Source organism: Labrus bergylta, chromosome 8 (assembly GCF_963930695.1).
Source record: "Labrus bergylta chromosome 8, fLabBer1.1, whole genome shotgun sequence".
NCBI classification, from domain to species: domain Eukaryota; kingdom Metazoa; phylum Chordata; class Actinopteri; order Labriformes; family Labridae; genus Labrus; species Labrus bergylta.
In genome coordinates, this window is record NC_089202.1 from 5,503,140 (window position 1) to 5,527,160 (window position 24,021).

A 24,021-nucleotide genomic window follows, 5' to 3' on the forward strand; every position below is an offset into this window, starting at 1 on the left:
GAGATTTGATAGATCAGGACTTTAAACATGAAAGCAGCATTTGCACTTTTTAAAAGGAAAACAATATTTTAGTGCTTGAGCTGTGTTTAGAACTATATATACATTTTTGAATAACTTGTGCATTTTTAATGTATCAGAAAATGTTGTGTTCTGATGTTTATTAATAACTTTTCTGGGCATACATTTACCTAACATAGGAAATAATTCAGTCATTGATTGATTACTGATTATTAAATTATATGCAAATAAAGTATGACCTGTCAGACTTATTGCCATTGCCATCCTGGTAGCTTTAAATCACCACCTTTGATGCCCTATATGTGAACAATCCAGACATACAGAAGGGAAGATAGACTAAAAACTCTCAAATGCACCACCCTCAACCTTAGCTTAGAACCCAATCACTCCTTTAGCCAGCAGAGCAAATTTGCTCATTACATCACATTGTACTGTGTAAGGCACAGCCAAAGAAAATGGTTCAGCTTCAGCATATGTATGAGAAATGGAAAGCTTGGAGGATACAAAAAGCTGCACATGGAGGGTTCTTTTCCATTTCAGGATGGTGTTAGCCTCTGTTGCCTTGGGCCAGAAACATCACTCCTTTTCAGGCCTGGGCACTGCTTGAGCCACTCTGTCTCTCGCCTAAATCCAGCCCGGCTCCTGTATGTGGGCAGATGGTCCTTTGATCTTATTTCCTCAGAGATGCTGCCCTTTCTGCTCATCACCGATTGTTTCACACTGAACACACAACAACACAAAAGCACTCCACAATCCACTGTTCATCCCCCCCATCATCTCCAAAACACCTCAGTATCTCAGTCACCTTCTTTTGTTTCTATTTCTCTCTTTCATGTTTATCCCAGTTCACTTCTCCTTCCTCTGTCCAACTTTAGAGGTGCATCTTGTTTGTCAAAGGTTTGTGTTTGTCAAATGTCGGTGTGTGTACAGAGAATCACATAGAGAGTGGAGCTATAGGGAAAAGTGCAGTGAACAATGTCAATTACATGATTTGTTTAAAGCAATATAAGACAACTACAGAGCCCACATCTGGTCAGTATTAACCACCATCACTCAGTTTTAGAATTATCAGCAAAAATTATATTTATCATTCAAATAAAAGGTCACACCAACAGTGTTTACCATAGAAGAACAACATGGAAGTATCTTTGATTAGTGTTTAAAAGCAGTATTTATTTTCTTTAGCTTATATTTGTATGAATGACAACACACATACAGTACACTACTTTTTTTAAGAAAAGCAGAATGATGCTAGAGGGGCCTTTATGCAACTTTAATAAATGTGTAGTATCCATAAACAGTAGGTTGTATCAAGCTTACTTAACTACAGGTTCTATCCTTTTTAAATGAACCATAAACATATTGTTCATGCCTCACTGTTTATTTGAAACGCAACATTAGGACTTCAAATATCCATAGAAGATCAGTGACAGAAAAATCATTATACGTATATAGTTGTTATCAGTGTAGTGTCAAAAAGATGAAATACCGAACAGAAAGAAAACAGAATCAACTTCAAGCAGAGAAACAGTGAGATGGAGAAGCAAACAGCTTTTCTAATCATGAGTAACTATACTGCCCTTCCCAGGAGCCCATTTCAATTCCTTCCATCTAAATTGTCTCTGGACGTTCATTAAACCCGGCAGTGAGACAGCAAACAGGGACAGCGTGGTAACACGGGAATATGGTTTATTGATGCACTGTCCTTCTTTCTGCCATCAACTGTCTGACGGTATAAGAGAGTTAGGCCAAAGATAAACCTAGCTCCTGAAAAACATTTCCACATGGTAGCGAGACTGGAGTAAACTCACACTTCTCTTTGCAGTGTCCTTAAAGCTGTCTATTGCATAAATTGAGAATGCAAATCTGAAAATTTGACACACCCACTTGTCCATGGCCAAGTTTCTTTTCCACAGTAACAGCTGATATTGAAAAGGCTTGATGTCTTTTTAAAGCTCCAAGTGGCGTGTCCAGACTTTTTGACTGGAATGACCCAAACAGGGAACTATGCAGGGATGGTGTTAAGGATGGGAAATATGACCATGTACACCGTGCAACACTACAAATGTATCCACAGGCAAAGATTTTGCAACATTTCAATTGCTTATCGTGCTGCACAGCAAATCGGGGCTGGATTCTTGCAAGTTTGCATAATTCTAGTGCGAATCTGGTGTGATTTGCGTGTGAACTGTGGATGTCAGAGAAATGCTGCCACTTACAACAAGTTTATTGAATCAGACATGGAGGAGGAGGCATCATATGTCTTAACATTAAAACCTGTAACTCTTCAAACAATTATTTTCAGAATGTGAAGAGTTATTTTCTCTTACTGATTAAAGCAAACAGAGCGTTTGGGACGTAGGGAACACATCTGTCACACATCTTCTATTACACAGATGTGTTTGAACAGCCTTGATTTACCATGTTTTTATCTGACAGTCTTATCTCCTTCAAATACTTACATTTTCTAATCTTTATACATCATACATTTCTGTGTTTAAAAAGTGGTTATCACTGCACATGACCTTAATGTACAGCAGAATCTCCATACTGATTTATTGTCAAGCTGCTGGTTTGAACTAGACAAAAATAGCCAGATGTAGTTCAGAATATAGGGTGCCAACTGAGCCGTCCAGTCAGATAGCCATGTTTTATCTTCCATGTTTCATTTGCATTAGTGTTTTCTTGTTTATTTTTTACATTTTTATTTTTTATCTATTCATCTCTTCTCTTATGAGTCATTTCAAATCTGATTTGGGAGAGGGATGGTCACTATTACGACCCCCAGCAAATATGCATTAGGCAGTGTAATTTGCATCTCTGCACCCATTACAGATCTCGATATTCCTTTACTAAACCCAATGAATGTTTAACATGTTTTGTAGCTGAGCAAATGAGGGACTTACTGTAGACATAGTCACTGCCTGTGCATTAACATAAGGCTTATTACAAAGGAAAAACCTGAGGTAGTGTAGAAAATTATACATGAGTTCCTTCCCTTCTATCCTTTGGGGTGAATATTTCTAAGTAGGAAGACAAGCGTTGTATATCTGATCAAAGTCAGGGGGAGAGAGGCTTAATCCCTCCTCAAGTAGCATTAGATTGCTGATGCTGGGGATGTAAATGAGCTCAGCTAAAGCAGTCCTAATCCTCACCACCATCTTTTTTCTGTACACTGCCACCATTTTTTAAAAGCGAGAGATCCTAAGTCGCGAGCATGCTCTAATGATTTGCTGAGGAACACATTGCCCAGTATTCAGTGGCTCTTTTATGCCACTAAACCTTGTTGGCAGACTGCACCTCAAACGGCGCCATGCATCCCAATGAAACAATGCGTTTGAATACATGGAACCTGTGAGGCATTATGTAGTCGAAGCCATTTAAAATTTTCAAGCTGTGATGCATTTTTTGAGCCTCTAACTGCAGTTTGCCAGTTCACTATTTTTAGTACCTTGCATGAATGCTTCTCAAAGAAGGGCTACGAACCCAGTCTTCTTCTGTACAATAATGAATTGCTCCCATGCTTCTACCCAATTTTCCTGTGCAATTTAATAGACTTCAACTGTGGACACATTAATGGGTTATAAGTGCGGTTGTTATCATTAAATGTGATTGTGTAAATCTATCCCATGCCTTAGAGGAAGCTCTGTGTTGAAATATTGGTGATTAATTCCTAGCACATACACCAGAGAATGAATTGCTGCTTTTCTAGTTTTTCCAAAATGTCTCTTTTTATTTTGCTTACAAAGGGCAGTTACCAGTGCCATATTCACTTTTCTCAGTCTACCCATATACAAAAATACCCTTTGAGTCCCTGTTGCACACATTGCTCATGGCTTCTTTCTGCCACCACCTGAGTTGAATGTTGTTAAAAGATGACCAGCGAGCATGCCTGATATCATGGAAAACATGTCATAGAAAGCCATGAAAAGTGTATTTCTGCTTTCTTTCAGCATCCTGTTGTGATGTGCAAAAGGTTTTTATTTTTGTTAATGGATTGTGGGAGAACTCTGACATTGTCTCTGTTTTTTTTTTCTATGACAAAGTCAGTAGTATCATTTGCCACAGTGGCAGCATTGTGTCTGCAGTGCCTTCTAGTCAAAGCATAGAATACAAACAGAGCTGGATGACAGACTGTTTCTGCCCGCTCTCTGCATGCACCTCAAGGCCTAACTCAATGTACTCTTATCTACAAACCGTGCCTCACGCCTGTGTGTTGATATTTGATTGATGTATATATCAACTTTGCTCATATGATGCCCATAGGCCCTGGCAGATTCCCTGCAGATTTTTGGATAACAGAGCTAGTTACATTTATTTTGCATTTTACAATATGAAAATATGAACAGTCTTGTACTGTAAGCACATTGTCAATTTATTTACAGCTTCAAACAAATCCACAGCACTGAAGGGGGGTAAAAAAAAAGGAGTATAAAGTTAACACAGCTTGAGATTTACAGCATCTGTCCTTTCTTGTTACTGTATCTTTCTCTTGACTTTTTTTCAATGAGACTTTGATGTTGCATGTTGTGAAGTGTGAGTTTATAACATTATTAACCAAATATTCAGCAGCTTGCGCTCTAAGGCCTGTCTCTGTGTTTTGAATGAGATGAGCTAATTTCTTTGTCAGGAGTTTAACTGATTAAGTGAGTTTAGTTTGGATTGAAAGGTGTCATAAAATAACCTCGTCTCACACTTTTGTCTGTTTTAAAACCACTAGGGAATGGAAACAGTTATTCTTTTGGTTTCCTTAAGTGTTAAATGTTGCTGGTTGCGCGTGTATGTAGTTAGTTATTATTTAATGTCTATTGTCTACTTATGGTGCATTTATGTCCTGTCCCGTGTAGCAGGGTCAATGCTGGAGCACAATAATGTTAAATAAAATAAACTTTGGAAGTCAGAAACAAATCTTCTGCTATCTGGATTGCTTAACTCCATTAGAAGAAGAAACACTGGAGTCAAGTGTCAAGTCACAAACTGAAATCACTCAGTGTAAAGTGAATTGACTTTTTTACTCTTCTAATTAATTTAATATCTTAACATAACTGTACGGACAATTGCAAAATTGCAAAAATATACAGTCATGTTAGCCCTAATTAAATTGTCTAATGTCTTTATTGGCATTGTTCGCTTGTAGTTATGTAGTGCTGCAGGAACATTATTGATAAATGTGGATTCCACAATTTCCAGTTTTATCAAGAGAGCTAGCCATATCAAGCCTCCTCTATAAGACAGATATGTAAACACAATATCCTTTATGAAGATAATATTAAGTGCAGCAGGGCTGTTTCATACACCCATTCCTTTTGGCGTGATTACTGTAAGTGTTTCTACTGGCAACTTGTTCTTACGACAATCTATATAAATGTTCTTTTTTTTTCATTCTATATAAAAATAATACTAATATATAGAACTGTGAAAACTGAAAGAAACATTTAATACATCTTTTTGTTGTTGGTGGTGTTGAGAGAGATATATCATTAGGACTGTTTCGATTGCTTTGGTATATTCTAACAGATTCAAATTTTCATCATGGATTTTTCATGTTTTTAAATATACATTTATCAAAGAAAATTCAGTTAGGTCTATATTAACATGGAAAATAATCTGATGTATTTTTCAGTCCACACTCAAGGAAACATGGCGTGTTGCTGTCTCTAGTCTATAGAAAAGGTAAAGGAGGGCAAAGGTCATGGTCACAGTTTATGAAGAATACATATTTGTTCTCCTGGTAAATTCATGAATATATTGGAGTAGCACAAGACCCAGACAGACAATGAAGCTGACAGGATTTTTTACACACTCAATGATGGTGTGAGAGTGTAGAACAATGAAGATTGGATTTAGGATTTGTTGAATCCTTGATAATGATTTTAAATATAACGTTTTCTCAAAACATGTTGACCTTTTAACTACAACTATTTTTTTTAAACATATTCCTGACCTCCCTGACATTTCTCTGACATCTTATACTTCCCTTTTCCTTTTTCTCTGTTGCCTGTCTCTTATAAAAGCACAGTCTTTCTATCATTCTGTTTTGTATGTTTGGCTTTAGATTTTATCTCCTTGTGTCTTTCCTTTTTATTTATTTTTTCTTTCCATTTTTTTCCTCTTCTCTTATACTTGCCTCCTCTTACGATCCCACACTTGTCCACCACTTCATTGCTGTACTCTTTGCCTTGTCGGCTATGAGGACTCTAGTTGCGCTGCCCTCCTGTCTGTCATCAAGGTTAAAAAATGGATATGGCTCCTTTGGCTAGACTCTGAGCACTTTAATATCAGTTTAATTTCAGCGTATAGCCAATTACTCTACAAATCAGCTGGGCACTCTCTGAAATGCCATCTTAAAGGCAGTGAGGGGATATACAATGTGTCGCTCAGGATAAGAGCTGCATGGTGGAGAGTTTGATGACTTGAACGAGGAACCAATCATGACTCCACATGCTTTTGTTGTTACAAGGCTGAAGACATTCAACAAATGAACACCTTCCCTTGGTGTTGTTTACAAATTAGGGTCTGCCCTTGCTTTGAGTCATATATGTGTGATCATCATTGATGTCTCAGACAGTATCAATGCCATCTCCACCCTTCCTATAAAGTCTTTGATCAATTGCTCTATCGCTCTGCTTCAGCTAATGTGTCCAATGACATGGATCAAGCTTAATAGCAGCTCCTGCTCTCCTATCTTCTCCCTCTTTTTTCTTTATCTTTTGAATTTCATACATCCGCTTCCTTGTTCCTTGACCAATTGTGTAATGCAGCATACAGGAATGTTCCAAGGCTGGCAGCTCTGACAGCTCAGAGAGCAGTGCTGAGCCATCAAAGGTTTAAGCTGGCACAGCTGAGTGTCACATATTAGTCTTAAATGATGTGAAAACTGTGAAAGCCCTGCCCTCATTAGAATTCTTTTGGGAGAAAAAATGGATACAGGGATAGAGGGGAGGCTGGTGAGTGATAGTAGAAAGATCTGAGTGGGCTAGAAGGAGAGAAATGGACAGAAAGCAAGATATAAGAAAAAGTAGGGGGTGTAAGAGGGGAAAAGGGATGTGGAGGGAAAGAGAGCAAGCCACTGTTATGGCAGAGTGCATTAACATTCAGCTGATGTGCCACGCACCCCACATTGGAGAAAAATATACAATTTCACAGCATTATAAGCCCTGTTTATCATTGTTTGTTTGTTTCCTGAAACATGAGGGGGCTCCGAGGACACAATGATGAATTACTGACTCTTGGGTGAAGGGGGGGAGACAAGATGGAGGAGAAAGCACAAATATGATTGTTATAGGACTTTTCCTCCCACATAGTAACTGCACAAAAAAGAACTGTGATAGAAGAAAAACACATTGAATTGCTTCACACTTTTGCCTATTATCACTTGTGTAAATGCTTCATGATAATTGCCAGTAAAAGAAAACATGAGAAACCTTTTATCCTGCATTTTAAATTATTAGCAAACCAATTTTCTGGCAGGATTAGCTTTAAATGCTGCATTTGACAACCTGTGGATGTGTGAAAAACAAACAATATAATGTGTTAAAGCTTCCATATCAGTCATTCTCAGTCGGATTTATCTAAAGGATAGGAATAGGTGTTTCTGACTTGAAGCCATCATTCTTTACTTCTAGTAAGAATGCTGAAATAATGTGTCTGTTCTCTCCTTCCCCTCTCCACCCTGCTTTTCCCTTTTCTGACTGACAGCCGAGGACACGTGTGGTGGCACCCTAAGGGGCTCCAGCGGGCTCATTTCTAGCTTCGATGTCCCCAGCGGTGAATCTCCTGGCGCTGGCGGAGGAGGAGGTGCTGGAGGCCTGGGCAGCAGTGGGGAGTGTAAGTGGACCATCCTGGCAGATCCGGGCGACACCATCTCCCTGGTTTTCACTGAATTTCAGATGGAGGAGAAGTCAGATTATCTGGAAGTAGAGGGATCTGAACTGCCAACCATCTGGTGAGTTGAGCTCTTTTTTCTTAAGAGGAGTGTGAGTGTGTAGTGCTTGTTCAATCAATAGAGCATTATAACAGTGACAGGTTTCTATGTTTGTGTTTGTGTAAATGTTCTGCATGGTGTTGAAAGAAAGTTGTTTCTGATATTATGTAGAGGAGGTTGTTAAAATGGTATTCTTTTTAATAACACTGATTGATATTAAAAACATTGTCTTTAAAAAAATGTTATAAGAAAATAACTTATGGTAAGTAAAGTATAGGCTGCCTTAAATGTTTTCTAAAAGGTATAGAAAGGTAAAGATGCTCGCACTTTTACTGTTGATGTGTTTTCAAGTCTGAAATAAGTTTTAAACTGAAAGTTCCAGTGAATTAAGGTAAAGTTTAGTTTTGTTGTCCAAGATCTCATTCAATGTTTCATGAAAATGTAAAGTTTCTGCTTTAAGAAAGACATCTTCATAAATATGGAAGCACTCACTGACAAATCTTTTTTATTAATATTTATTTTTGGGCTGTTTATGCCATTATGTTAGAGATAGGACAGTGGATAGAGTCAGAAACTTGGGAGGAGGAGAGTGGGGAACAACATGCAGGAAAGGAGTCACAGGTCAGATTCTAATGCTGGCTGCCCGCTTAGAGGACTTAAGCCTCTGTAAGACATCCTTATAAAGAGGGTGATGAAATAGAGTCCAGAATGGGTCGCTCTAAGTTTATTCAAACGAGAAGATGGGACTTCACTGTATTGCCTTTGGATTCCTTTTTAGTTTTGGGGATAACACGGACGCCTGCCTGCTGAGATCTTAAAGCATGCAAAGAACAAAGGTTTGGTGTGTATGGTTGAGCATGACCATGTACGGTAATACTTTGTCAAAACAGCCCTTTAAATTTGGTGCATGTGTTGTGAACTTAGGGAGGGTGCCAGCTAACTGGCATGCAAATATACCTTGAGATGAATTTCCATAGACAGTTGTGAGCAAACAACGTTTTAAATATGCCTCGTAGTTCTGATTGAATTAAATCAATTCACAGAGAGAGTGCATATGATTCCCTGTTGCATAATTCAAATTGAAGTGCACAAATCCTTGACAGAGTTTTGTTTAAAAAGCAGCCTTCGGACAATCTGGTTTATGTCTCTGTATGGGCTTGATGTAGAAGTCACTCACAGAAACAAGAAAGATGAAATTGGTTTGAACCCCAACCTTAAGGCCAAGGTTATCCATCTCTTCTTTGTTCAGTGTGAAAGAGAGTATCTGCCTGGTTTATGGGATCCTGCCGGGCATTAATTATAATTGGCTGGAAGAGGCGCTAATCAATCACTGAGCTACGAGCTTTGTTGTCCCTGAGAGTTGTCAGAGTGGGAGAGAGAGGCAGACACTGTGTCGCTGGGAGACAGGGAGAGTCAAAAGGAGAGGTGCGCTGAGTGTGGTGATGACTGCTAAGTATTGTCTGTTGACGTAACTAAAGAGCGTGACAGAGACCTGATATGAATGTCACTGATTTGTTTTGACGGACCATCAGGTCGCCCTCTTATTTCAGGTAAAAAAAGAAATGTCTCTAGTTTAATGCCTCAGAGCCCCATGTGGGAAATACTGTGTTATATTGTTTCATGTACTCTATATTAACTTTTTAATTTTTAATTTACAGTTTATTACTGGTCATTATTAAAGTCATTGGGTAATACATTATCTTCAGACATTAGAGTCTGTTGTCATGTAGTGAGAGATTCAAATAATGACAAACTGCATCTTTTGTAACATTCTGGCCCGTTTACCTGAGTTTGACACCAACAAACAGATTTCTATAAGTATCTATAAGTCTAACTGTTAATTCTGTAACACACAAACTTTAAGTTCATCCCTAGTATGTTCAAATATTCTCTTTATCTCCTGATGAATGAGGTGCCCTTGAGCAAGGCACCGAACCCCCATCCGCTCTGGTGCGCTCTCTGCATTGCAGTGTGTAGCAGTCCCACTCTGACATCTCTCCACCAATGCTTGTCCACAGGCCCTGTTTGTGCATGTATGTGATATGGACTTATGTGTGTGAGAATCATGTCCCTAAAATAACAGAGTGTAAACCGGATTAATAAAGTATATCAAAATCAAAAAGAATCATGAACGAACCCTTTAAAAACATTTCATAGATTACAGATCAAATCCAGGAATTATTACATCTGTCAAGAAAAAAACAATGTTAGTATATTTTTTACCTCCATTTGTGGCCACACCTTTGCACTCAGTTTTCAAGGTCATGGAGTGAGGCATTTGTACAATTAAAACAATGTCAAAGAGATATTTTAATGTATCACACACAATATGATTCGTAGCCCCTAAGGGTGAAGCAGCTAAGCTTTTTGCATCCCAGTGTTCAAATAGAGGTCAAACAAAACATCAACGATGTTCATTTATCAGGCACAGCAGTTAAACAAGCTCTGCCTTTAGTTTTGGGAGTTTTACTATTTGTGCGGAGTGGTCACCATGCTTCACTTGAATGCTTTGAAACGCCAAGATGATGCTATTTTATGTCACTGAATGTCACAGGCTGTCAGGCAGAGTTCTCATTTTAAGCCCTACAATCCAACTGGGACCCAGTGAGCTTGAGTGCATTGGGGCCAGAATATTAGAGCGATGCCTTCAACTGGGCCAGGTAAACAAACAGACAAGCAAACAAACACGATTCAAAGCAAGCAATTCCATGCCCATAAAATTCTTTGCTCTCACTCTCTATTTTTTATGAGTGTCTCTTATGGCATACAAGGCCATTGGTCGGCTAAACTCTGAAGCTCCCTAACATACAGCACCAGCTGCAGGCAGAGACAGGCAAACTGTCAATTTACCCTTGAGGTTCAGCGCTGCTTAACAGTGATTGACAGCCTGGCACCTTCAAGTCAGCCAGATTTAACATCTCTTCTTTGCCTCTTTCAGGCAAATGTTGTTCAAGCTTGACCCAACTTAACTTCACCCTCTGTCAACCCTTAAAATTACAAGTTGTTTTTATCAAGTGATAAACACAAGTAGAAATATGCCTGCAGCTAAATTAATGCAATAAGGAAACCTTAATCCTGACTAAATGATTAGCTTCCGTGCTGTGGAATAAGAATAGAAAAAAGCAACAGTGCTGTTTGCATACATGTAATCTTAAAAGATTGAATGAAGTCAAAACATACTCTTTATTTCATCTAGATGAAATTACTTATGGTATTTAATTCATTTTGACACATGGAATAGCCTTAATAAGTTTGCTAGGGCAGGTTGCACTTGCAATTTCCTGAAACTAGATGATGGATGGTTTCTTATACTGAAGAACCATTCCTGAAAGTTGAAAGTATACAAAGTCCAGGACTCTAGGGCAAAAAAATATGTTTTGCTGACACCTCTTAGCAGCTTTTATCCTTTTATCAATGGAGGATTTCTATCAGATCTCCGCAAATGAGTTTATTGATTCCATCATTGTCACGCTCTGGAAGGTTGATGTGAGGCTGCACATCAATCACCGCAAAAATAGACCAAAACATAAAAATCTGTTTCCTTTGATAAATGCTGACATTGGCGTCTATCTACACTGAGAAAACAATTCTTTGATATTCTTCTGACCTTTAATATGAATGTACAGGCCTGTTCACAAAGGGCAACAACAACAAGCCTTAGATTACACGTCATTCATTATTTCAAAAACAGAAACAGAACATAAACCTGAAAGGCTTTACAGACATTACATCCACCTTTTTGCTTGATGTTCCTTGATATGTGACCTGAATATTTTTTTCAGGTTTTTCTCTCATCTACTGATTTCCTTCTCTAACATTGACTGTTAGTTTTTAACATACTAAGAACACTCTGACTGTAAAAATAGATATTGATATTGACCAAGTATTTTGCATGTATTTTACTTAACTTCTTGAATATGAACAACCCTATTCCAAAAGAGTGTTTCAATGGTTGTCAGCAGAAGATTACAATATTCAAAGCCGATTTAGAGCAAGAGGTGCCCTGCAGCTAAATGACCAACTTTGCTTAAATTACCATGTGTATTAGATTCAATTTCTTCTTTGTGGGAGTTGTTATTGATCTTCTTACCCATCAAAATGCCTCCACATGCTTTCCTCCACTGCAGTCAGGATCCAATGCTTAATTAAAGGAATGTGAATTGACAATTGACCCAGGTATTCTACTGGGGTAAATAATGTAAGAAGCTACAAGATATTCCGTAACTGGCTCATTTTTCTGCTGACAGACTGGCACCAAGCTGTACAAGATCATATTCTCAACAGTCCCTGACGAGAGAGAGAGCAAGGGCTTCTTCCTTATTCCATAAAATATTTTTGCTATTACTCCTTCTGTCAAATTTTATAGAATATGTGTAGGATGGAAAGACATATTACCTGGTCCTATCCTTTTTGACAAATTTGAATTGGTGGCTCAATATAATGGGTGAACCTAGGTATAACCTTGGTCTGTAAAAAGCAGTGACACCAGAGATTTCAACATAAAGCTTTGGCCTCAAGGTTACATTTGGCCACAGCACCTGCACACAGGGACTCGTTATGCTGGCATTTTGATGAGATAGCCATGCACCCTTAACCCCTCAGCCTTTCAAATTAGACCTGTTGTACTGAGATAACTTCACGAGAGCTTTCTGATGACCCTCACAAACCTATGTCAGAAGCAACCATTAGTCCATGAGTCACCCCAAATCAAGCATATGAAGCAAGCTACAACATGGATTACACCAAGCACATGAAAACACTGCACTCGTGCCAAGAAGTAATCTCTGAAACGCCATATTTTATATCTACGGTAGAACAAATAACAGCCGGAGTGAGTCTGGGATAGAGTGGCAGTGCATTATGGGAGGAATGCTTTTTTTCTAATTGGACTTTCTCCTCTTTTGTCACTCAATATGCACTAAGGCGATACAATGACAAAACACTAGACCGCACTCACTTGTTGTTATCTGTTCTATGGAGACTGGGCAGCCCACTCTCCACAAGTAAATTATTTGTTTTGATGACAGTTACATCGAGGAGTACAAGTGATGAGCATAAAAGTTTTGTGAAGTAGCCCTAAATTATTTTGCATAACCATTTGGCTGCTGCTAAACATTTTACCACATTCTGGACATTTGAGGACAGCGTTAGAACCAAAATAACATGACACATTGTCAATAAACTGCTGATTTATATCAATTAAAAATCTTCATCAAAGAAAACATAAGAAGATTTCAGTGCACCAGTCATTAATTTGTCAGCGCACTTCAGATGATGTAAGCCTTCCTTCTGTGCTGACTTAAACCCTACGAGCACATTTGTGTTCCTGAAAGCATCTGCTCTCACTGGGAGTACAACAGCTGGAGGGAGCGGTGACGTAGTGTATTTCCTCAGTGCAAACCAGGCATATCCAAAACGAAACAAGAAGACAATACATATTTTTCACTTAGTACTTGTTTTATGTAGCAGGGAGGTTTTTGCTTGCAGACTGCTCTTACATAAATTAATAGAATGGTTTACCGAACGTAGATACAAATGTACCCATTTCAGCAAGTCCTCTATAAGGTGCCATTAGGCCTTTATTTACTGCTGATTGCACATCATGTTTCACATCCCCTGCCATGCTTTCCTTTTCTGACAACAGTATATTCACCTCCGCGGGTCTTAAATTTGTAACATCACTCCTGTGCTGCCAGGAGCATCCGAGCAACTTCTGGATCGGTTCAGCTTTATTGTCACAATCTATTTTCTTGTAGACTACTTGCAGAAATCTAGCAGATAATTTGCAGCTTCCTCTTCTGGAAAAATTGAGACAGTTTCCTCTGAATAGCTCAGCTAACCTGAAGGCTGCTCTTTTTCATTCTGCCCGCATATTGGTGTCATTAGCATTTTATCAATGACACAACGAGAGAAAGGTCAACTTTTGTGTGAAAATCAATTACCTTTTAACTCTCCTCTACGAGCTGCCATCATCTCCCCTGCGATTGATGATTTGGATTAAATATCAGTATTTAAAAATCCCATTTAGTTTGTCAGTAAGTTGAAAAGTTAAAAATGCAAAAGCCTCTAATCTGTCTGAAATGCAACTTTTTTTTGCGTACTTCTGCATTGCGGCATTAGATCCTTTACCTGCATTTACCTTCATACATTAAACATTTAAACAGCAGGTGTAAAAACACAATTTATTCCTTATTTTGATATTTCCTAAAAGCCTATCCAGTTAAAAGGACTGCAATTCAGCTATGGCTAGAAGTCCTATATATACATTGCATCGGTTTAACTTTAATAAGATGTAACAATGCCTACATGTATTGTCCCTGATGAATAAACTGATAAATAATTAAATAAATCAAATGTCAAGTAGTGTAACCAATGTATTTCTTATATCTGAAATGGCCACCAAGGGAAAAACATTCCCTTTCCTCTTTGTTTTTTCTCATCCCTCTTTTCTTGTCTCCTCCTCTTTCTTTCAATGCCACTTTTATTTCTTATTTTTGTCATTTCCCATGGAGTCACCTAAGGCCAGTCAAAAGTCAAAGAAATTTCACACACAAACACACACACAAACACGCACTAACATGAACTAGTGGGGGCATATGTATAAAATAAGTTCGCCCTTTTTCCCTACCAAGCTAATGTAGGCACGCAGGACTCAATCATACAACATTGTCTTGTAGACTGTCCCAACTGACTTTATTTCGGATGCCTGACTTACTGTGATGGCAAACTGGAATATATAATGTAATCCATCATCCATAGCTGGTGTAGTTTCTTGTTAAATTCATTGAAGGTCATAATTGTTCTCTCTAAGGTTTTTGTTCATAATTTGCATATTTATTTAACTCTATTTAAAGCGACTATGCAACACAGGTATGCCTGGATCAAGAAAGCTTTGCTGTTGAGTAAAAGCTAAAACTGATGACTTGTGATTTTTTATTTATTTGTGATTGTCATCTCTCAGGCTAACTGGAATGAATATTCCAGCACCCATCATCAGCAACAAAAACTGGCTGCGGCTGCATTTCGTGACAGAGAGCAGCCACCGCCACAAAGGCTTCAGGGCCCAGTATCAAGGTAAGACAAGATTACTTCATTTGCACAACCTAATAGAGGGCATCCTACTTGAATGAAAATGGGATCATTGTAGGAATATCACACTGTAATTACAAAACATGTTTTTGATCTTTGTTAACTGAATATTAAACAGTTTGATTAATACCCCCTCCGTAGAGGGCATGAAGGCCTTTCTGCTTCAAACCATTGACTTCAAAGGGCCTTGTTAATCAAAATGTGAGAGATAAGTACCGTATACACTTTCCACCTTATAAAAACTCTTGGAGCTCAATAATCCATTACCCTGACATTGTTCTTTGGCATGACTGTAAAGTCAAAGTATGTGCTGCATATACTATAACATTGAGGCTTAAAGCCGGGCCCCAAGCCAGATATGAAAACTGCAACTTCACCATAAACGGCTCTATAAAAACTTTGAGTAACATGCATGTGTGGCGACTCTCTGGCGTCTAAATAACGACATAAAATCAATTGCACTACATTTATCATCTATTGCAGAGGATTGTTGTGCAGCAGTAAAGCATTTTTTAAACGCATTTGTTATGTATGATGTAAAGGGCAGATATATTTTAAGAAAAGAGAGGCACTTAGGGGTTTATTGTGCAGTTTCATTTTGAGCATATAACAAGCCTTATCTGGTCACTGAATAGATTCACATCAAAATGATGTTTAAAAACAGGTTGGATTAACAAGTTGACCTTTAGTTCAAGATCAGAGGAGAGCCATTGTCTTGGTGTTTTTAAATTCAAATGGCCTTGTTTTGCTTGGTTCATTATTAATTGCTTTTGGCTATTGTGTTGGTAATTCAAAGTTATGACAGCTGCTTGCATCACCTGGCTTTTGTGTGCAATATGGCCCCTGCTGTGTTTAATTAGACGGTCTTAATAAGTAATATTGCAGTCCTTAGGCTTCTCTTTGATTTTGCTTAGTTTCCCCTGCAAGCTTTAACCATTAAATCTGCTCTGACCAATCAATTTCCATCCACTGTTTAATATGTCTGAGTTATATAAACAAACAAACAAACATGAGAAACTAATTTAGCTTTTATATAACTGGGAGGGCATCCCTTAGGCAGGGATCAGAGCAGTTGGACTCATTTATTTTGAAAAAGGATGTTCACCAGACGCAATTATATTTTGATGTTCTTCATAGGACCAGTATTATCCAGAGAAAGAAAACACTTGTACTGTATCTTCTCACATCTAATACTGTAACTTCTTTTATCTAATGAACTCTTTCTATTGCTCTCGACCAGTGAAAAGCTCTGGAGAGCTTAAATCCAGAGGGGTAAAATTATTACCAGGAAAGGACAACACTAACAAACTGTCTTTGAGTAAGTCTTTTATTTTTCTTATGCAACTGTTTTTATTGTTTTTTGTTTATGTAGTGCTGGCGTTCTGGTGTTGCTTTCTTCGTGCCTCCTTTTTTGCTGCATCCTTCAGTGAAGGGATTAAGCTACAGTACTAGATTTTGCAGAAGTGCAGTCCCCTTTTCTTTCTGATTACCTATTTGACCTGTTGTCCCAGACTCCATGTCCTGACACAAAAGACCTCCGCTAGACCAGGGCTTGTTATGTATATGGCAGCAACAAATGCTAAATTCCATCAGTCGCAGTCGGCCAGAATCCTCTTATTCTGTATTATTTGAGCAATACATTAGAATGACTTCATGCACTGTGTGATCTACACACAGCAGTAGTCAAGGTTGAGTGACCACTCACTTGTCAGATGATTTGTGTACACTTCAGGCTGAAGTGAATGCATTTTAATTGCTTGCGGAGCTCCGTCATTAACATAAATCTGAAACACAATTCCCTCTAACTCCACACTGTGCTAAACGCTTCAGTGACAACAGGTTGTAATCTTTATTACCTTACGTGTGGTAGATTTTGCATCGCATAGAGACATGAATAATGCAGAGGGCTGTAATCTCTTCCGCCAGACAATACTGTATATCATTAAAGACAAGAGAAGCTTCATATGCCCTGTGCATTCATTGCATATAATAGAACTCATAACTGTGTTATAACCCGCAACAATTAACTTCAAAGCTAATGAACTTCCTGAAGGAAGTCAAAGAAGGGAAGGAATGCGCGTTAAAACAGAAGGGTCTTTGTGTGTATGGGGGTGTGGATGTCTTATTGCAAACATTAAAACAAACTTAAACAATAATTATGATACTACATATTTAATGAATTTCATTTCATGTGAATGCAGCCTGTGATTTATTTACAGTTTATAATGCGAGGGAGAGATGAGCTTGTTAAAAGTCAAAGCACAAATCAAATTTTTAACTATTTTCCTCCTTCCAATCCTTGTCTTTACATTCCTACTGCAGTAAAGGATATACTCCTATGATATCTGCAAGGCTTTATCTTGTGTTTTTAAACTATTGTTATGTATGGAGAAGCTCACTGAGTGATTATTGTAGCTGTTGGAATTGATAGCTGGAGGTTATATAATCCTCTTAGTACCTATTGGACCCAGATATATTTCTCTCTATGTTGTCTAGCTCGTGAGAGAGTTGCATTTACCCTTGGCACTCCATTTGATATCACAAAACACAAGAGTGTATTCACAACAGCACTGCCAAATAACTGGCAGTTGGAAGTCTCTGACATTGAGAGATGAGGTCAATTTGTCTAACTATGTGATCCCTGGCATCAACTTCTTTTACCAAACAAAACTACTGAACATCAAAACAGATATTTCTTTTTGACTATTCAAGTGCTTTTCACTGCAGTGGGTGTTTTCTGAAAGTACGAAAGCTTTGACAGTTTAAGTGTCTCTCTCACAGCACGTTTGGTCCTTCTCTTTCTCACTCAGTGAATGAAGGAGGAATCAAACAGGTGTCTAATTACTGCCCTGACCCAGGGGAGCCGGAGAATGGCAAACGGAGCGGCTCTGACTTCAGGTGAGTTTGTGCTTCAGCAGCTGGAGTGACGGAGTTCAGATTAATATAGAAGAGAAACACAGAGAACAGGCTCCACATACAAGTATCAGGTTGTATCGAGTGAACAACCTGTGTGCATAAGCCCAGTTTAAAGATATTTAAGGTTAACATGCATCAGCTTTGAAACTCTGTTGTATTGTGATAATATATCAAATATTTGATTTAAAAGATTTTTGCAGGTATTTTGCGGTATAGTTTTTTCCCCCCTTACAGTTAAATCCACTCCAAGGTTCATCAGAAGAAAACAAATTTTTATTTGTCCATGTCAATATACACCCTCCATGCCTAATATCATTCTCCCCTGGTCTCCATTAGCTTTATACTTCATGTATAGCATTTATATGTGAACGTTATCGAGTTGGTTGTCAATCCATGTGCAAAAATGGCTTACTATGTGAGAGGGCATCTTTGTAATATAGTTTCATCTGGGAAAGTCGGACATCTGGTTGAATTTATTCATTCAACTATATAGAGCACACTGTAAACCTTGAATGAATGACATGAATTAAATAATGAATTAGAGACTGCACCAGGAGTCATTTTTGGTGAATTGATTGCTTTTTCAGGTGCTAATGGTGTTTGTTATCTTTTCAGCATCGGAGCAACTGCTCAATTTACCTGTGATGAAGACCATGTGCTGCAGGGTTCCAAAACGATTACCTGCCAGCGCGTAGCCGAAGTCTTCGCTGCTTGGAGCGACCACAGACCCAACTGCAAGGGTGAGCGAGGCTTCTGAAGAGCTAATAAAACAGTTTGATTAAGGCAGTGCCTCTGGATACGGGCTCTATGCAGATAGAGGAAAGTTCATTTCTGTTAATTATGTATGAATGCCCTCTGCTGCAGCACTGTGCTTTTCCATTCCAAAAGGCTTTGGATGTTTTTCTATGTTTCATACTACCTCAAGCACCTTTTTAGAATTTGATTAATGGAAGCACAGCTAATAGACCTTCTCTCTACTTGTGCAAATACCATACTGCCTTTTTTTGTCATATTACAATGCAGGAGTTATTGTACTGCTGTCTGAGCTTATTTATTGTGAATTTACCATACCTGACTTGAAGGTTCTGTAGAGATCTTATACTTAGTATATAGTGTATAAATGTATGTTCTTTTAAATAACCAAGGATGTGTTGAATATGTCTTTAATTTCATGCATAAACATTGTCTTCATGTTTATCTCTGTTGCAGTGAAAACTTGTGGCTCCAATCTTCAGGGACCCTCTGGGACTTTTACATCTCCTAATTTCCCAATCCAGTATGAAAGTAACTCCCAGTGTGTTTGGATCATCACCGCAAGTGATCCTAACAAGGTAATACAATAGAGTATGAGGTGTTGCGTGACTGTAGTTTCTTGAAACACTTGAAATTCATCAAAGTCATCAAAGACCCACCAATAACTCCCGTTGGAATCACAAATTATCACTTGATACTATCTTAGCTAACTCTTACCCTGACACAAAACTACAATCCATATAACAGAGCACAGCCTTACCTGTTCATATCTGTATTAAAGCATAAATATTCACTCACTGCTATGATAAAGTGGGCTGTAAATAACAGAGGCAAGATGAAGGTCTTGGTTTCTGTTCAAAGTGAAAATAATTACCAGATATAAATAAATGTCTGCCAACACTAATTTCAAAACCATCAGGTAACAATAACTTGACCACCTCATTGTTTTGCAATAAAAAACTCTATACCTGCAGAGTGCAGCAATTGTTTGGGTATTCCCTTCCTGCAGACAGATTTGTGTATGCATCTCTTTGCCAAGGACTTCCGAAGGTGGGAAAAGGTTGCATAGAATATGCATCTATATTGAGTTAAATCCACTGTTACTGTCCCTCATTAATGTACAGAGCTGCAGTGTATCACATTTCAGTTCTCACTGGACTACCAATTTGACCAGGCTGTTGGAACGAAGCGATTTGCTTCATTCATCTGGGGTTACAGAACTGGAGAGAAATAATGATTGAATGAGACCAGCTTGTCCCCAAAGGGAAGAGGTCAAAGCTGTTTTCCTAATGGTCATTACTGCTCTCCTACATTCATTCTGGCTCTCTATTTTGTATTCTAGAAAGTCATATACACAGGGGTGTCAACTCTGAAGGACTGGCAAGTGCCATGGCTTTGCGCCTCCATGCCCTCTCCTAGGCAAACAAGCCAGAGAGTTGGCTCTGAAACTTGGTCCATTAGTGTTATTATGCTAATTATGCTTATGCGTGAATTGTAATCGGGCTGTTACACATGGATATTGTGCAGGCATTGTCTTCCCAATTGTTTGAGATAAGGGATGCTAAGGATGAGCGAACAGCCATCACATGTGTGTCATCAACAGATGTGTCACTATCATTACAATGTCTTTCTATTTCTCACTAATCCTTGTAGACAAAGTGTAGGCTGAGATAATGTGGCTTTATTGTGTATTGTGTCTGAAGTGGACACTTTTATTTTTTTGCCAATTTCATCAGTGAATATGTCATCTTCAGAAAAGTTATGTGCACTTGTTGAGGGGAAAAAGAGATGACAAAATGACAGCTGACACATAAAGTAAATCTCAAGGGTGAATGTGGGCAGGCAATTAAAACGTTGAACTTCTAAATTTGCCCTGCCGTTATCGGTTCTTAGAGTTATACTCTGTAGTGATGTGAAAAGATGCAGCTGTCAGCTTCTATTCTTGTTTCGAGTGAAATATGTTGTGTCCTTTGGTTGTGGGAATGTATGGGTTGGACAGGCACAATTTTACAAAGCCTCAATCTATACAAATTCAAAACAAATTAGGAGTTGACCTTTTTGTTAAAGTCCCCTTTTCTCTGAATGCCTTGTTTACTTGAGTTTAAGGGGGCTGCTTTTGCATATAGTTCATAAAAGTACCAGCAAGGTTTTAGTGCATTGTATCATTGAACATGTTGTATTCTTGCAAAAATCTATAAAGCCTCTCATGGGATTTCTGTACATTAACTTGCCTCTTACAGTTAAGCTGTCTTAAGAAACAGCCTCTGCAGAAATGAGCAACATGAATCTCCTATAAATGAGATGGTGGGTTATTTGGTAATAAAACTTGAGATTCAATTGTCACTGCTCTTCAGTTTAACAGGATCTGGCTCCTATAAATAAATGCCATGAATAAGATTGACTAACAGGATAAGTCTCCGTATTGTATTGATAAAAATCAATATTACACGGCAGACCGACAAGTCCTTTAAGATGACATCATATGTATGTACACAAATGTTGACAGAACTGGTAAAAATGGTCCTACATTTTTGTCATGCTCACAAGTGACATGTTTTATATTACAGGTGATCCAGATCAACTTTGAAGAGTTTGACCTGGAAATTGGATATGATTCACTAACAATCGGAGATGGAGGGGAAGTTGGTGATTCGAAAACCATTATACAAGTGTAAGTACTAAATATGATACTTGATATTGCGCTATAATATTGCTTATGCAGTAAAGGTTATAGGGCTGGTTCAATGTTTATATTTCAGATTATGTTGTGAAGCCAAGAAAACTTGGACATTTTACAATTACTTCTCCATTTACAAACACGCTTGCTCACAATAATGCATCACTATATACAGAACAGACCACATTTTCTTATTGTTAGAAACCATTTTGGAAATGACCATGTGTGTTGTGCTGATGTTCTGTACAGGTTGACTGGAAGCTTTGTTCCAGACCTGATTGTCAGCATGTCCCATCAGATGTGGCTTCATCTCCAGTCTGATGAGAGTGTGGGTTCCATCGGCTTCAAGATCAACTACAAAGGTACACAGACTTAGAGCAGTGATACTAGTGCACGTCTGTATTCATGTCTGTCTGTGGGTTTTGTTCCAGCTCCCTGTCTGTCTTTTTGTCCTTCTATCTGTCCATCTCTCACTCTCTTCTCAATCTTTCTCTTAAAAAGACTTCCTTAACCAGGCTCTCAGCCTGTTCACCTGGACCTTTATAGATAAAGTTGAAGGGAAAAAAGTAGCTCAAAGTACCTGGCTTCACTTAATCCTACTATTTTTCCCTCGTTCTCCTCTTTCCATTCCTCCTTCCTTCCTTCCTCCACTCCTCCCCAGAAATTGACAAAGAGAGTTGTGGTGACCCTGGCACACCTCTGTACGGCTTCCAGGAGGGTAGTGGATTTTTAAACGGGAACGTTCTGCGCTTCGAGTGCCAGTTTGGATTCGAGCTCATCGGGGAGAGGATGATAACCTGCCAGAACAACAATCAGTGGTCGGCTAATATCCCCATCTGCATATGTGAGTCTGATACATGCTATTTTTCAGTACAGAAAATGAAGCAATTACTTTTGTGCTTGAAAAGTTCACAATGACACTAAGCTATCAGAGGATTAATTACAGTGTTGTTAAATGACCATGCAGTGAATTGTGGGTAAACAGAAATAGACATACAGTAAAGTGGAGAGTTGGTAGCACATGGTTGTTTTATTTATTCGTGGGTTAAGAAGAAAGAGAAGAAGGAAGGGTTTACAATGTTTTTCTATGCATACTATTGGGATGGAAAAAGTTTTTATACTACTGTATACTGTCTTCCTCCTGAGAGCCTCACTATGGCTCACATTTATCCATAACAAGAAACTTTTGTTTAGCATAGCTGTGTCCATAGGGACAGTGTACAGTATTCCTCTATACTGTTGTATGGCTGTATTTTTTTACACTTCTCTGCTCCATCCCTCTTACAGTTTCATGTTTCTCTAACTACTCAGCACCCATGGGAGCAGTGCTATGTTGTGATTGCTGAGCTAGTTATACGGTGCTCTATATTTTGTGCCTGATCCTGGCATGGCACAATCCACAGTGTGACAGTCATATGACCTGTGAAAGTTGCTGTACAACAAATTGCCTCACCTGGGGATTTTTACCTTTTTTAATCATAATATTTCTTACCCCCTGTATCACACAGTCCCCTGCTTCTCCAACTTTACCGCTCCAATGGGGACGGTTTTGTCTCCTGACTACCCAGAGGGCTACGGAAACAACCTGAACTGCGTGTGGCTGATTATCTCTGAGTCTGGCACCAGAATCCACCTGGCCTTCAACGATTTTGACCTAGAGCCTCCTTACGACTTCCTCACTATCAAAGATGGGGATCAGTCGGGTGCCACAATACTGGGGCGCTTCTCAGGGGCCGAAGTTCCATCTCACTTGACGTCCAACAGCAATGTGCTGCAGCTGGAGTTTCAGGCTGATCATTCTATGTCTGGGAGAGGGTTCAACATCACGTATAGCAGTAAGAGACTGTTGATTTTATTTTATAACATCATATCAAGCTAAAAATGTAGAAACAATGATTGCATGAACAGTTCCCTTTTTACATCTAAAAAATTAATGAGAAAAATGGATCATGTAGAGTAAAATACAAACTAAACAGTAAGTGACAAAATGTATTCGTACCCTCTAGTGCTTCTTAAACGAATGCTTAAACTTTAAGTAAAAATGTTCCCTCAGGGCAGCTTAAGTGCCTTAGTGCATACAGTTCCAACCTCCTGTACCTCATTGCCTAGAACAAGGCCACCGTAATTCTTTTTTTCCTGGCGGAGTCACAACAAGCTCCAAAGACAAAGGCTGTTGTCACCCTCAGGTGTACAGAACAGACCTCTGTTAGGTTGTTTTCTCTCTCCTATGGACAGCTACATCCATTTCCCTTATCTACCTCGTTCTCAAAGACCACATTTCTCATTCACACAGGACCGTTTGTCACCAGATCTTGTTCTCTTTCTTCTCATTACAAGCATTTGGGCGTAATGAGTGCCCTGACCCTGGCATACCGTTGAATGCCAGGCGCTTTGGGGATAATTTCCAGCTGGGAAGCTCCATCTCAGTGGTTTGTGAGGAGGGCTTTATCAAGACGCAGGGGGCTGACACCATCACATGCCATCTGGAGGAAGGCAAAGTTATGTGGAGCGGACTCATCCCCAAATGTGAAGGTACTCAAATAAATGATCTAATCATTGTGATGATGTTGTGGGACAGATATGTCAGTTATAGATTTAGAAAGAGAAAATGAGAGAGGGACTGTTGTTTTGAAAACTGAGTGGG

General features: G+C 38.8%; 1 protein-coding gene across 1 annotated transcript in view; it reads left to right on the top strand.

The window, feature by feature from the left end:
- LOC109997916 (CUB and sushi domain-containing protein 3) overlaps positions 1–24,021 on the top strand; it is a 221,823-nt gene that overhangs the window by 61,514 nt on the left and 136,288 nt on the right. The window contains exons 5-15 of the mRNA XM_065958064.1: positions 7,717–7,963; positions 14,904–15,016; positions 16,272–16,349; positions 17,842–17,929; positions 18,563–18,687; positions 19,157–19,278; positions 21,268–21,371; positions 21,627–21,739; positions 22,039–22,221; positions 22,886–23,212; positions 23,715–23,909. Coding sequence (XP_065814136.1) covers positions 7,717–7,963; positions 14,904–15,016; positions 16,272–16,349; positions 17,842–17,929; positions 18,563–18,687; positions 19,157–19,278; positions 21,268–21,371; positions 21,627–21,739; positions 22,039–22,221; positions 22,886–23,212; positions 23,715–23,909 — 1,695 coding nt within the window. The remainder of the gene's footprint in view (positions 1–7,716; positions 7,964–14,903; positions 15,017–16,271; positions 16,350–17,841; positions 17,930–18,562; positions 18,688–19,156; positions 19,279–21,267; positions 21,372–21,626; positions 21,740–22,038; positions 22,222–22,885; positions 23,213–23,714; positions 23,910–24,021) is intronic.